This window comes from Microcebus murinus, chromosome 15 (assembly GCF_040939455.1).
Source record: "Microcebus murinus isolate Inina chromosome 15, M.murinus_Inina_mat1.0, whole genome shotgun sequence".
NCBI classification, from domain to species: Eukaryota; Metazoa; Chordata; class Mammalia; order Primates; family Cheirogaleidae; genus Microcebus; species Microcebus murinus.
In genome coordinates, this window is record NC_134118.1 from 34828156 (window position 1) to 34844740 (window position 16585).

Below are 16585 nucleotides of genomic sequence, written 5' to 3' on the forward strand. Positions count from 1 at the left end.
AAGAACAAAATAGCACTTGCATCAGTGAGTACTAAACACACATAAAGACAAGAGAACAGATGCCTTGCCTATAATTATTTGTTGATAAATTATTTAACAAGGTGAATTATCAATACACTACCAACTTTCTCCTTCCACTAAGTATTCTCCAGGACTTTCTTCTTCAAAACTGTTAACTCTCCAAGACTTTCCTTTATCTCCTTGATTCTGCTTATTCCACTCCTACATGGCAAAGAATCCTCTAGAGAAAAGGAGTGGCAATATTGGAAGGCTCAGAGTCAAACTTTAAGGAAAAGCAGGATTATTAATATTGATAGTCTAACCCATTAATAAACAGATAACAAAATTATGAACTAGAAAACTTATTTAAACAGAAGTGATACAGAATGACACAAAATGTCTCTATATACCAAACATTTAGTATACGACCTATCTATCCTAACCTCCAAATAAAAAGGTAAATGACTATTTATATCACATATAATAGTCAAAAATCATCAAGGTTAAGATAGGATAATAATGCCTGAAATAACATCAAACTGAAGAGTTAAAATAAGAATACTGAGGCAAATTTTTTTTAAATTCCTATCCCTAAAGAAAATATCTTAAAAATAGTAGTTAGGAAATAACATTCATTGGAAATCAAGCAGGAGGGAGGAGGGGGGAAGGTATGGGTAAATTCACACCTAATGGGTACAATGCACACTATCAGAGAGATGGGCACACTTATGACTTTGACTCAAATGGTACAGTACAAAAGTAATTTATGTAACCAAAACGTTTGTACCCCCGGCAATATTCTGAAATTTTTAAAAAAATTTCAAATACATAAGGAAAAAAAAAAGTAGTCAAAAGCACTATCTAGGAAATTAGATTTATTGAATTCTTTAAGAAAAATAACCAAAACATGATTTAATATGCAAAGATCTCCAATAACAACCTCTCAAGACATCAGAAAAATTCAATCATTAAAGCATGAAAATATTTAGCAAGATTCAGTAACACATCACTATCAACAACTGATCTCAATCCTGAATCTGTCAAAACCCTACAACCTTTACCTAAAGCAAGGTGTACCTAAAAAGGCATCAACCCTTTAAAGCCCAGAGGCTCCAATATTAACAGAGAGGAGAAAAAGTGAGCCAGAACATTGCTATAGCAATATTCAATCTAATCTTACCCTGCCATATGGCAACATGGAACCTCCTGCCCTTGCCCCTACTTTAATGGCCTCTGAAGGTCTGACATTTGTTTTCTGATCAAAGTTTCCTAGTCTCCTGATCTCTGGCTCTTCTGCTTCCCTGAGTTAATGCTTTTCCCTCAGTTGCCTAATTGTCTTACTGCCTATAACTCAACAACCTCCACTTGTATTTCTAGTCAAGCCCCATAGGATTTTTGTATCACTGTCAACAGACAAGTCCTCAGTCCTTGTGTACTGCACTCAAATAGGCTCTAGGGTTTAATTTTTGTTTTGATTTGAATCTTGCTTACATTTTATTAGCTCTTCTCTTTGATGGTCAATATAGCCTGAGAAAATACATACAACAAAAACTGTTCAACTTTTTATTAAAATTAGCTCTGATATAAGCTTAATAAAATCTGAAATAGATGACTAAAGCAAACTGCATGTGCCCTCTAAGGATTTCATTCTTCAAAGCTAATTTTATCACTAATTAACCATAATCAAGTTGGTAATACTATACCTGATCAGGAGTTTTCTTAGGGAATTAGAAGTCAGTACCAGTTAACTATGGCCCTTGGACTCAAGTAAAATGCATCCCAATAAGGGAATTAAAAGCTGATGAAGAACCTCTGGTTCCATGTAGAATCTGATCTTCCGTATGGGATAACCAGATGGGCAAAACATGTCTACATAAAATCTGCCATAAAATAGACTAAGATGACTATGGTATAAAGAATCTTAGCAGTTTAAGTTAAATTTGTAAGGGAATGAGTGGGGATAGAAATAAAAAATGTTTCCACATTACCACAGTAGATCAGACACAAGTATTCTGGGAAAACCTTGCTCAGCAACTAATTACCTATAACCCACTCAAAAAGAATATTTAACCTATTTATCTCAAAGAACCCTAATTGGAATTACTTGCTATCCACCTAATTTTATCTTTAACTTAGATTGTCTTTCTTAAAAGAAAAATGGAAGAACTCCATTTTGTGCATCAATAGAAATCATACCTAAAAATTTATTAACTTAGATGATTGTTAAATTCCCAAATATCTCCAAACTAATAATTGAGGACACTACTGAAAAGCGTCTTTGAAGGAAATCCTACCTTCAACACTAAAATGTTGATGGTATCTCCAAATCAGAATCTCCTAAAAATATTCATAATACCATGAGAGTGGCTATGGTAGATAAGCAAGTCATACAAAAATGACTCTCCTTTTTGAAATGTTTTTCCTTTTTTACTGCCTGTTCTTAAACTTGAGAATATCAATTTGAAATATATATAAGCTTCAGTACTATGATTCTGCAACCATATAAAAAATCAATTTTAAGCTAAGAGTCTGACAATTATAATCAAGAAAATTATAATCCTCAGTAGATCTTTCCCTTTTATTGCTGACTCTCAAGAAGCCACTACTCTTCTAATAAATATTATTTTGGGCACAAAGTCATCACCAACTAAAATCTATAGCTGCATTAAAAAAATGAGATAAACTGTTAGGGGGGAAAAGACTAACATAAGAACAGGAAATAGGAAAACACCAGTGTAATATTATATCTTTTCCTTTACAATGTCAAACATTTAATTAGCATATCTTTACACTCCCAAACCCTTAATTATCCCTCAAACATCTTAGAAAACTTTGTTAAAAGCATGAAATTAAAGAAGAGAATGGTCATAAACATCTCTTAATGATGCTTTTTGTCTTTTATGAGTAATAATGACAAATTTCCAGATTGGTGAGCATAAGGCTGTGTCTACACATGATTCACCTGAAATGCCTCTGATTTTCCTACCACTGCTCCCCTCAAAAGATTAATGTGTAGACTTCACCAAAGATACAGGAACATTCTTATAAACTGGTCTAATTAATAAATCTTAAACCTTATATAAAATTTTTATTGCAAATGAGATCAGTCATTATAAAAACAATTAATGCAATAGAGTCATGAACTGTACAGTAAAACAAAACCAAATTTTCCCCTATGTAAGTAATGCTTAAACAGCTAAATGTAGGAATATTACACAGGAGTCAAGTTTCAACAAAGTTTACCACGAATTTGCAAAATTGAGATAAAATTAATGTTAAATACCACTAATGTAAACAGTTCAAAATTAATGAATTCATAATCTATAACAGTATTTCCTAATTTTATATTCTATGATATTATTTAAAGTATTTTTAAACTTACCCAAATGAAGTAATGTAAACTGGGCTGCCAGTTCCTTTGCATCTTCTAACGTAGTACAGAGTTTGTCTGGCATGAAGTAACTCTGGGATCCATTTGCGACAGCAGGAATAATTATTTTATATACCAAGAGTACTTTTCCATCTTGACTTGTTGTTGAATACAAATAATATTCTGGTGGTGCCCAATTATTTTTGTTGCAGTAATAATCCAAATGCATTACTGCAGAATTAAAATGATTGGATTTTAAAGAATACATACTAATTGGAGTAAGCTTTGTTCCAGGGAAAAAAGGATAGGTGCATCTTTCAACTTCTGGGGGGCTTGGGCTATGCTGACCATTGAGACGAGTGGGAAGAGTTGGCGGCTTCCCTAGAGTTTTTGGGTGGCTTTCTTCTTTGTTAGCAAACACAATCAGGTTTTCAGAATTGGGGCTAATCTGACCATTAAGATGCTGTCTCCAAGTGTTTTCTTTATTTACTGGTTTTGCCAGTGTTACCTCAATACTTGCTCCATCAATGCATTTTCCATTCATAACAGACATAGCAGCCACTGCATCTTCTCGGTTAAAAAAGTGAACAAAAGCATAATCTCTAAGTTTCTTTACTCGTTCCACTGCACCAGGCTTAAATTTATTGAATTCTGCTTTAATTGTTTCCTCTGTAGTTGAGATCATTAAATTTCTTACATAGAGAACTTTAACTCTCTGCATGGTTTCCTCATCAACCTCTTTCTCTGGGTCAGCCCAATCTACCTGAATGGTGTGGCCCCATAGTTGGAATGTTCCTATAAAAAAGAATTAATTTAAACAATTAAAACAAAAAAAAAATTAAAAGCATTTTAAGTAAAACTGTTTCTGCAGAGAAACAGAAATTCAAATATACATCAATATATTTGATTAATCATTTCTTTCCTATTCAAACAAAAGTTTTTACTACAGCAAACCTAATTCGAATTTATAGTGGAAATTAAGAATCAATAGAACAAATACACTTCCAAGATAGACCTTTATTAGCAGAATTAAGTATTGCTCATTTTTATAAAATAATTAATACTTCAATTAAAGTGTATACATTCAATAAATCAGTAAATTATCATAAATATGACATTATAGGAACAATTTCTTGTCTTTTACAATCATTTGATGTATTTTACCTCTTTACTCAGTTCTTTATTCTTCTTTAACTGGCATTACATATTTTGATAATATTGCTCTACAAAGTACTATCATTTTTCCATATTTGTAATAAAGTTAATATGGAAAAAATGACCTTTAAAAGCATTGGTTTACCTGGAATTAGTTTCCTCCTTGCCATAGCAGCAGCTCTGTGAGATTCATATTCAACAAATGCAAAACCACGATTTTTGGTCTTATCAGTTGCACTTGGATAAACAATGACATCTACAACTCCTTCTGTAACTTTCTTCATTTCATCCAAGATTTCTTCTTTCTTCTTTTCTTTGGGAATAGCTCCAATAAATAATCTGCAATTATCCAAACTTACACACACACCAATAAACTTCCCTGGCCGAATCTCATAATTATTAAGAATTCTGATGGCTAGCTGGGCTTCTTCTTTTGTAGTATACATCACAAAAGCATAACCTCGATTTTCACCACTAAATTCCATCATAAGTCGAAATTCATATATCTTCCCAGCTCTTTCAAATACAGGAACTAACTCATCTTCATACATATCACGAGGTATTTTTCCTACAAAAACTTCACAGCCTCTAGGTGGAGGTGGACCTTCCCAACCTGAAAGACAAAAATAAACAGACACACAAATTCTAATAAGATATTTATATTCACTACTCAATCACTTATCCATTCAATAAACTGCCGTGAGCCTCCTACATGCCATCCACTAGTCTAAGTGTTGGGGAATAAATAGTGAACAAAATAAAGCCCCTTCCCTCATGAAGCTTATATTCAATACAAAAGGGAGAAAATAAGTGAGTGATAAGTGCTATGAAGAAAAATCAAGCCACATAATGGGTGCTATCTTTAATAGCGTGGTCAGGTAAATTTCTGGGTACATGAAATTTAAGCAGAGACCTGAATGAAATGAGAGCATGAGCCACGAGGATTACCTGGCAGTTGTGGCTGCCATGTTTGGTGATTACCCTTCACTGTCCTCTTCAGGTTCTTCCCCAAAGCTCTTCCCTACAGGGGAAACTGGGAGAAGGGTATTCATGAAGAAGAAAAAGCAAGTGCTTTGTATGTTGAACAACATAGAGTACGGAAGCCTGTATGGCTGAAGTGTACTTGAGGGAAGAGGAAAGTGTTAAGCAATACAGCCATTAAGAAAACTAGAAGCCAGAACTTAAAGTTAACTGGAGGGTGTTGAACAAAGGAACTGGCTATTGGTAGAAAGGTCAAACTTTGTATCTGTTCACCTGTTTGCATTTGGTTCTCTATTAATAGTATAAACACCACTCTTCTACTCACTGTTCTTTCAGATTTCTCCCAAAATGATCTTCTTTTTAATACCTAGAGTATCCTTTTCCAAACTGCTTTAATCCCGACTTCTTTCTCAACTGCTTCTTAGACCCAGAGCAGGATTAAAAAATATGTAAGAGTAAGATATGAATACTATTTATAATCTACCTCTTTCTTCTCACAACAGTAAAAATGACTGATGAGGTCTTAAAGCAGTTACAAGGAAAGAGCTATTGTTTGGGACACTTGTGGGACCATACTTTCTGGCTGTCCAGAAAGTATCCAACCATGTAACATGAAAAACTATGTTAACAATGTCCAGATACTCTCTAGGCAGCCCTCATATACCTAATCTAAATGACTACATTACAAAATTTAATTTAAAAGAATATAAACAAATCCATACCTGGAGGAGGACCACCAAATTTCCTTTGCCCATTTTCTTGAACCATGTTATAACCAGTCTTTTCCATCAAAGCAAGTAATGCTGCTTCATTCTGAGTACCAGTTCGAACTTTACTGCATCCATTAGTTCCATCTATATTTTCTTCATTCATGGTTGCAATTCCTAAAACAAAGTTTAATAACAGCGTTTACGACATACAGTACCAGGAATCTATGAAGGATTTCTTTGGATTGCAAGAAATCAAGGACAACTGGAAACTTCTTTCAATGTCACTGATCAATTAAGCAGTACCTTTATATGGCCTAAAGTAACAAGTAAGGGAGGCAAAAGAGAAATAGAAAGGAACAAAGAATGAGAAAACAAAAGTAAGTGAAAGCAAGCAAACAAAAAGGAAAGCAAAAGGAGTAACAAAATCTACTGTCATCAATGATCACTGCCAATCTATATAACCCAAGGTTTAATAATTTTATTATATTAGCCAATTGGATTTTTCTGTGACTTATACTTGTCAGATATACCATAGGCCTAAGGACAATACTCCTCATGTTGTCAGCAATCCTCAAGAGCTTTACCAGTTATCAGAAACTGAACAGATGGTTGGAATAATTAAACAGAGCTTCAAATCAGCCACTGTTCCTATCTAATGGAAGAAGTTACCAGAGAGAGCAAGAAGCACAACTACTTGTAATCTGAACAGAAACAGAAGCTACTGTGATTTTTAACTAGCAGCAACTTAAGACAATGACTTCAATGGCTGAGTAGGAATGAGGGTGGAGGAGATGAGATCTTGGCTGATCACCATATGTAATAACGTTTTAATTTTTTTAAATGAAATTAACATGTACTTTAGGGTTTTTGCCTAAAGATCAATACTGGGATTTATTCTGTTTCTTAATTTTCTATCTCTCTAATTTACAGTGTTAACATGAATAAAATGCAAAAACTAAAATTTGCAGTATGGAGAATGCACTGGGAAAGCTATTTTGGATTTCAATAGAATCTTCTTAATCATAAATGAAAAACAAATAAGTCATTGTGGTATAGCATTTTAAAAAGTAAGAAATTTTGAGCACCTCAATTTCAGACTTCCTAGCTGTACAACCTTGGGCAACTTATCCGTTTCTTCACACCTTAGTCTCTTCATTTGAAAATGCAAGTACCAGTACAAGCTATCACAAGGTTGCTGTTAAGATTAAATGAAACAATGTTATGTAAAAGGCCTGTTGAAATTCCACAAGGATCAAACATATGATAAATACTAGAGAGCAGCACATCCTGATTTTTAATGTACCCTTAATGACACAGGCAGCATGCTTTTTTTCAGAAACATCTTTCATTTTTCTCCAAAGTGAAGGTATGGATGTGATGCAGTACATACATTCCTAGGGATGAATACCAGTGTCTCTACAATGGATTCTGACCTGAAGGTGGGAGTGGAGAGATGTCACCAAAAAAAAGCAAGTTACCCTCATTAATACCGTGTTTCCCCGAAAATAAGAACTACCAATAAAATAAGCCCTAGCAGGATTGTTAAGCATTTGCACAATATAAGCCCTACCCCGAAAATAAGACCTAGTGATGGGCGTGGCTACGCAGCGCATCTGCACAACCCATGCATTTCATCGCCGAGTGGTAAAGAAGACAGTAGCCCTTCTCATCTGCCCCATTGTGACAGCTACTATCCCAGAGGTGACAGGAAGGGTGTGGGCAGCCCCACCAACAAGGTCCAGCTTCCCTTGTAGGTCCCAGCCATCCTGTGCATGCTACAAGCTGAGGCTTTGAGGGGAAAAAATAACACATCCCCTGAAAATAAGCTCTAGGGTGTCTTCTTGAGGAAAAATAAATATAAGACCCTATCTTATTTTCGGGGAAACACTTAGTTTGGCATAAGCACAGTGGCTCTACAGCCAGACTGCCTGGATTTAAATCCTTTCTAGTAAGTTAATCATTAGCTATAATTTTGAGTAAATTACTTAGCTCTCCTGTATCTCAATGTCCTCATCTGCAATATGCAGATAATGTAAACAATGCCTATCTCATGGAGTTTTTACAAATAATAAATCAGTTAACTGGTATTTTAAAAAAAAACCCTCTAGGGTTCGTTTTTTGGCCTTAAACAATAAAAAAATCACCCACGAATACTAACTTTTATGCATATATTAGAACCTTTCAAATCATTAAATATCTACAAATAACTATAGCTCACAATCCAGGTATACAATTTATCTTTAGAGTAACTGGCTTCAAAACAAAACTGTGACACCAGACAGAAACACGCCAAGAAAAACAATCATAAGAAGTTCAGTTTACTTAGTAGGTCTACTATAAACGCCAGGACATTTCTACACATTATCTCTAACCTCTAAACTGCTTCCAAGCTATTACTATATTGTATCCAATGGAGTAAGTTCTGAAAAAAAAAAAAAAAAGACAGGAAAATAGCTCATGTACCCATACAGTTTCTACCTGCCATCTACCTCACTTCCTCCCTAGGCTAGCCTAGTTTTCTCTCCTAAGCTAAGACTCATTTATCAAAGTGCCTAATGAACTTAAGTGTCAAAAATGAGATGTTCATGAGGCATCTCAAACTCAATATATCAAAAACTGAATGCCATTTTATTTTCCAAACCTGTTCCTTCCTGTTTTAACTTCTCAATCGATTTATCCATTCAACAAATAAATGGCACCACAACAAACATACTCCCTCTCTCCTTCAAACTATCACAACCAAAAACCTGGGAGTTATTCCGGAGTCCTCCTTTTGACTCACAGCTAATCAGTCACAAAGACTTGAAGATTATACTTCAGTATTTCTTGAAATCAGTCTTTTCCTGTCCATCCTAGAGCCTGTTCTCAGGCAATTCTTACTTGAATTAGTGTGAGGCTTCTAAATGTCCTTCCACCTTTTAGTCTTGTTCTCCACAAACAAAATCTCCATAATGCTGTCAGTGATACAAAAATAAACATAATTCATATTATCTTAAAATTCTATTTTAAATCAAATCTAAGGAAAACAATGAGTAAGATTTTTTTTTTAATCTTGGAATCTGGAAGGCCCTTCCAATAATTAAATTAAAAAGTCTCAAAGGAAAATATTTTTACTATATAAAAAGTACTTTTGAAGGCTAAAAACTAAGTCAAAAATTATAAACAGAGAAAAAGAATCTGTAACACATCGGATAAAGGGCTAATTTTCTTAAAATAAAAAGTAGCACAGTATCATAGTTTAGAGCAGACTCATGTACCAGATTGGCTAAATCTGAATTCCAGTTTTTCTCTTTACTAAGCTGGGACCTTGGGCAAATTATTTAACCCTTCAATGACTCCATTTACTTGTCTATAAGTGGATAATAACAGTTTCTACCTCACAAAGTACAAGGATTCAGAGGATGAGAATAAAGGGCTTAACATAGTCCTTTACACATAAGCACTAGAAATATATTTAATATCTAATGAAACAGTAAGAAAAACACAAACTGCAGAGCAGGGACTGCAAACTCAAATTCATTCATTTTTTCAATATATAGTAAGTACCAACTGTGTCCCAGACACTAGTCCTCATAACTGGGATGCATCAGTAAATAAAACACTAAAATTCCTCCTTTGCACAGTTTATACTCTAGTAGAGAAAAAAAAATTGATGATAAAAATAATAAGTAAATAATATAATATGGAGTAAGGTTAAAAGTAATAAGTAAATACTATTAATATAATATGCAATAAGGTTAAGAGTACTATAGGGGGAAAAAAGGACAGGCATAGGGCACTTGGGGCAGTAGCAGTTTTGGCAGAAGACAGGGTAAAATTTTAAACAAGATAGTCAGTGTAGGCCTCAATGAGAAGGTAACCTTTGAACAAAGAATTAAGGAACCTGTCCATGCAGCTATCTGAGAAGAACTGCACACAAAAATGGAAAAACCAAGACAACAGCCTTACGACTGAAGTGTACCTGGCATGGAAAAGGTACACCTTGTACATTAGGTAACTTAAGGACTTTAGTTTTATTCTCAGTTAAATAAGGAGCTACTATCGATTCTGAGCACAGGAGTAATATGATCCTTCACTTTAAAAGGACTGTCTGGCTATTGTGTTGAGAAGTCAGTAGGACAAAGGTGGAAGCAGGGGGACCAACTAGAAGACTACTACTAGAATCCATGTTGATGATGGTGGCATGGACAGAGAAGCTGAGGTGGAAGGGATAAGTAGTCTTATTGAGATATATTTTGAAGGTATATCCAACAGAATTTTCTGACAAATTGGATATGGATTGTGAGATAAACAAGCAAAGGATGATACAAAAGCTTTGGCCTGACCAATGAGAAGGGAGATAAGGAAGGCTGAGTGGAACAGGTTTTTGGGGTAGAATCAGAGTTCAGTTTGGGACATGTTAAATTTGAATATCTACTAAACCACCAACTCAGATGCCTCCAAGATCCTGACAAGAAATGTTAAGAGTTGAGGCCAAGTATGAGACCATCAGAAGTGGTATAAACTGTGCTTTTCCAATAATAGAAAGCCCAATGCACCATCTGAAAAGGGCAGTGGCTACTAAAGGCTAGCAAACTAATACCATGAAGAAATCCACCTTGTCCTATTATGCCAAATTTTCCAATTTTTCAAGGGAAGCTAGGAATCTAGAGATTTTTATGTAAAATTTCTCAATATTTAAAAACTAAAAATTAATTCCATCATATTATAAAAAATGAAACTGACCAAACAAAACACCTGAAGACTTCCTATGGTTCAAACTCTGGGCTGCATGAGGGCAGAGACAACTTCTGACTTGAATACTTTCCCTGGTACCTGCCACAGTGCTTGACACATGGCAGGTACTCAACAATTATTTGTTAGATGAAGAGACCAACAGAAAACTCAGGAAAAACTTAAGACCTCATATATTGTTGGCAGGTATGCATTACTAGAATTATCGTTTTAGAGGGAAATTTGACAAGTTACCAAAATCTAAAATGCACATATACCTCATAATTCAATTACTAATAATTTAACCTATATAGTTGCATGTTCACTGAAATGTATATAAAAAGCAACAATCTCAAGACTATCTCACTGTCCACCAATAGAGGCCTAAATCAAAAGGTATGGTACAATTATACAATGGAATATTATGCAGCAATGTCACAGATTCATGTGTACTGAGTATGGAAAAAACATTCAAGCAATCATGAGAAAGAGAAAGCTGGAGAACGCTACATTTACTATCAAAGCAACTGTGTACATATTGTTTTTGATATATATGTACACATTCATAGATGTTTGTAGAGGCATATAAATATTTTGGAACAATTTACAAGGAACTTTAATAGCAGTTATTGATAAGTAGGAATGATGAGTCAAAGAATCTTCACTTCTCACTTTTCTCTGAATATCAAGAGCATATGCTACCTGCATTAAAAATAAAAAATTCTTTCAGGGTTTCCCACTGTCCTTAAAATCTTTTTAAAGTCCTAAGGGTCATTTCATGATCTGACCCTTCAACTTCATTTCTTATTATAGGCCAATAACAATACTCACCTATGTGAAAATTCTCAAATATGCCATTTTCTCATATATCAGACTTCACATAAATTGTCCCCACAGTCCTTCCCCAGTTTCTTGGACTTTTCCACTCCTAATAATCTCTAGGAAAACCCTCCTTGACTCTCCCTCTCAATTCTAAATTATGTATTCCTTTGTATGTACTAATATCACAGAACCTGTCTCAGAGTGCTATGATGGTCAATCCCTTCCATGTCCACCTCTCTCCCCAACCCCAAACACTGAGAAGAGTCCAGTCATTTATTTGCAAATCCCTAGCATCATGTAGACTCTCCAGCATACAATGAATGTTCAATGAATGAGATAGGGAGAGAGGGACATCACAATTTAACTAAAAGTAACAGAATTGGGTGAGAGAAGACCTGAATTCTAGTTCTTGGTCAAGAGACCTTTGACAAACTACTTTACAACTCTGACCATTACTTTTATAATTTGTGAAATTCCATTTTATATTTATTTCTGCATTTACTTGTTTGGTATATTAAATAACACACACAATGACAGGAACTTTATATACATTATCTCATTCAGTCTCTAACTTTTGGTTTGAATAATAATCCTATAAGTATTATTCTTTTCCATTTTAAAAATAAACTAAGTGAGATAAAATCATAGTGCTAATAAACTGATAAGGTAGATATAGACACTCAAACCAGAGATCTATCTGCCCAAAGGTTGGGCTTCTAACCTCTACTTTATATTATCCTCATTTTAGATATTTAAAAAACTGAGATCTCTGAAAAATGATATGATTTATCTGAGGTCATGTAACTTACAAATAACAACATTAGTCCCTGAATAGAGATTTCTTTCACCACTGTTTTAAATTATAACATGGAATCGATTATTCATGATTCCTTTGAAAAACCATACCATGATTATAAAACAAACCAGAAGTTAGATGGGAAAGTCTATCAACAAAAACGTTTTAGAAAACCCCTAATAAAAATAATTTCAGATTTATGAGACCTCAAAATCGTCTAATTCAACCACTCACTTCATATTTATAACATTGCTGAAAAAAACAGCATCCATCTTATTCTTAATTCTTATAAAGAACTCACTATCCTATAGAGCAGGGGTCCTCAAACTTTTTAAACAGGAGATCAGTTCACTGTCCCTCAGACCATTGGAGGGCCAGACTACAGTTTAAAAAAAACTATGAACAAATTTCTATGCATACTGCGCATATCTTATTTTGAAGTAAAAAAACAAACGGGCAATAACACCCGCATGTGGCCCGCGGGCCATAGTTTGAGGACGCCTGCTCTAGAGTAACTTGTCTTCAGATAAATCTTTAAGTTCTTTCTTATAATACATCACAGTCTCTTTCTCAGTAACTTTCACATATCAATCCTGATTTTATCCTTCTAGCTAAACTGAACCTGCTTCTTTTTATATAATTACATTTGAAAGATGATTCTCCTCTTCTCCAGGTTAAATGTTACCAGTTCCTTTAACTCAACATTTCCTAAACTGGGATCTCTTAGAACATTGTCTGAGGAGTTATTAACGAATCTCAAAAATGTGTTCCGTATCTACATGTGTCTGAAAAATCACTATACCTCTCCTTTAAAAGTATTATAATGAACATCAGCATATTTAAGGGCAGGGAAAGTTTCAGTTAAAAAAATTTTCTGGCTGTATGCAGTGACTCACGCCTGTAATCCTAGCACTTTGGAAGGCCAAGGCAGAAGGATCACCTGAGGCAAGAGATCCAGAGCAGCTCTGAGCAAGAGCAAGACTCCATACTCCATCTCTATAAAAAATGGAAAAATTAGCCAGGCATGGTGGTATGCACCTGTATTCCCAGCTACTAGGGAGGCTGAGGCAGGAGGATCACTTGAGCCCAGTAGTATGAGGCAGCGTAGCTATGATGCCACTGCAACTCTAGCCTGGGAGACATAGCAAGACCCTGTCTCAAACACACACACACACACACACACACACACACACACACACACACTTTCCAGCTTTAGTTCAAGTGTTCCCCAAACTTATTTCAGCACATTACCCTAATTTTCCTTGGCATACCTATTAACTTTCTATAGAACCATCTGGAAAACACAGCTTAACTGTTTCATATATGATATAGTTTCATGTTCTCTCTTACTATCCTGTCTCTTTCCTTTAAAAGTGTAGTGGCCAAAACTGAAAAGTCTACCAGTACAAAGACCATATTATTGTTCTACACAGCTGCATTATATTGTTAGTTCAAATTAAATATAATGTCACCAAAAACTCCAAATATGTCCTGGTCTATATAGGGTAACTAGATTTTAGAATCAATTGAATTTCATCTTATTAGATTTAACTTGCCAATCCTTTCTAACTCCCCTATGATCTTTTAACCCATTTGCATCCAATCCATGAAATGGCATAATTTATTTCCAAGACAGAACTTTTCTTTTCATATCTGCAAACTTAATTAAGAGCTATCTGTCCAAATAAAACCAGAAAACACCTAAAAACTGCCCTAGTCTGATCATTGAGTATTAACAGGATTCTGCATTGCCTAAAATAGTCAACATTCTGTCATTTTTGTAATGACCAAGAATATCCACCCATCAATACAATTGGGGCCCTGAGAATTCATTTTAAAATGTATTTACATTTAAAGAACAGGTGTTATGTGATATTCTGAAGAAACTATTTTTTAAATATTAGGTTATTAAGCATGGAATGTCCAATTTAAGTACTAAGTTTGACAGTTGATTTATCTTTGACATATTTTACTTTGACACTTCTTGTTTTGTTTTTGTTGTTGATTTTTACTGTTAAGGTACATCTTCATTCTTTCAAACACATATTTTGGCTTGTGATTAGCTTTCAAAAAAATTTTTAGAGCAATTTTTATGAAACCATGGATAAGTTCAAAATTTGTGTTATTTTTGAATATGAGTTCTGTCCTGGAACCAAGCAACGCAGACAGCTCAAAAGATCAAAGATGTATTTGGAAAGAATGTGGCACAGTATGTCAATGGTTTGAGAAGTTTTGTTCTGGTGATTTTAATCTTGAAAATGAGCCATATGGGAGACTTGAGACCAAGGTGGATAATGTGAGCTGAAAGCTATAGTGGAAGTGAATCCATCTCAATCTACATTGAATTAGCAACAAGGTTTGATATCAGTATTCCAACAATATTGGACTATTTGAAACAAATGGGCAAGGTAAAGAAGCTGGATAGATGGGTACCACATGAATTAAACAAGTATCAGAAGAGTAATCATCTTGAAGCTTGCTCTTCTTTGCTGTCACAACATAAGGCAAACCATTTCTATAGTGTACTGTTACAAGTGCTGAAAATAGATTCTTTTTGACAATCCCAAGCATTAGGCACAATGGTGGAATAAAGATGAAGTGCCGAAACACAGTCCAAAACCAAACATTCATCAGAAAAACTAATGGTGTCTGTTTGGTGGTCCAGCACTAGTATTATCTACTACAGCTTCATAAAATCTGGTCGATCCATTATAGTGATGTCTACTGCAACCAATGGGATGAAATGATGATGCTTGCAACAAAGCAGCTGAGGTTGGTCATAGAGACAGGCCAATCCTATTATAAGACCACATGCCACAAAAAACAATGCTGCTCACACTATAGAAGCTGAACTTGGAAAACACTCTGTCATCCACCACATTCACCAGACCTTGCACCAAGTGACTACCACTTCTTCCAGGTTTTTGACCACTTCTTGCAAGGAAAAATATTCAATTCTCAACAAGCTGTGGAAAATGTTTTCCATGACTTCATGGCCACTCGCTCTCCAGGCTTCTTCACTGTTGGCATAAGCTACTGTTAAAATGGCAAAACTGTGTCGATAGTGCAGGTGCATATTTTGATTAATTATACTTCTTCTTGTTTGAGATATAATAAACTAAATTTTTTATTTGAAATCAAACATTTCATATTTAATGACCTAATAATAAAGCTACATTATAAAGACCCATCTCCAGAAAAGGTAAAACACTATTCAGCTTTCCCTCAATTTCTCCTTTCTTGCTCATTTCAATATGACAGGTATTATATCTCATTTCTCTTTATATAATTGTTAGATTCTTCTAATTTACTGGCCTCACACTTTTATTAAATGGCAGAATTAGAAAATAGGAAAGAATTCTTATCAAGGGAAAAGTCTTAAGTCTGTATTACCATCTAGTTGTGTACCTTGCACCATACTTCAAAGACAAATCTGATTTATGTGTCATCAAATCCAATAACTAAAACAAAGTATTACTAATAGATAAAAGAAATAAATTAATTTTTGATCACTAGAACCTTAATAAGTTAAAGACTAAATAATCAACTTTTAGCCTTTTGTCTTTTAAAAAATGCAATGTTTTCCTGTTAGCATTCCTTTAAAGTTAAAAGCATTTTAAACTATATAACTACCTTTCTCCATTCAAAATTGTTTTTATTCTAGGTTTTGCTATTATACCATCACTAAAGATTTTGTAGTGAAAAAAAAAAAACCCACATTAGGATTGCAAGCAGACCTTAAACCACCTTTAATAATGTACACGAGAAAACCAAGAGCAAATTAAGATACAGACTTGCTCAAAGTCTCAAAACTAGTTACTGAAAAGACCTGAGGCTCAAACACTACAGTCTCATGTTGCCTCAGAAATTCTGGCTCTCTTCCATAATTTAGTCCAGAGGGACTTTGATGATCTCAGCATCCCACAGGACATCATACTGGTGCACCACACTAAATATCATATTGATGTAATATGGAGATAAGGAAGGTGAGATTTACATTTATTTTATATGCTACAAGAAAAAGAAAAAACAAGACTA

The 16585-nt window shown here is 34.5% G+C and overlaps 1 protein-coding gene across 1 annotated transcript in view; it reads right to left on the bottom strand.

Annotated features, from left to right (window-relative positions):
• RBM46 (RNA binding motif protein 46) overlaps nucleotides 1–16585 on the bottom strand; it is a 48072-nt gene that overhangs the window by 25698 nt on the left and 5789 nt on the right. The window contains exons 2-4 of the mRNA XM_012783631.3: nucleotides 6229–6390; nucleotides 4671–5138; nucleotides 3383–4165 (exon numbers count right to left, since the gene is read on the bottom strand). Coding sequence (XP_012639085.1) covers nucleotides 3383–4165; nucleotides 4671–5138; nucleotides 6229–6379 — 1402 coding nt within the window. The 5' untranslated portion in view covers nucleotides 6380–6390. The remainder of the gene's footprint in view (nucleotides 1–3382; nucleotides 4166–4670; nucleotides 5139–6228; nucleotides 6391–16585) is intronic.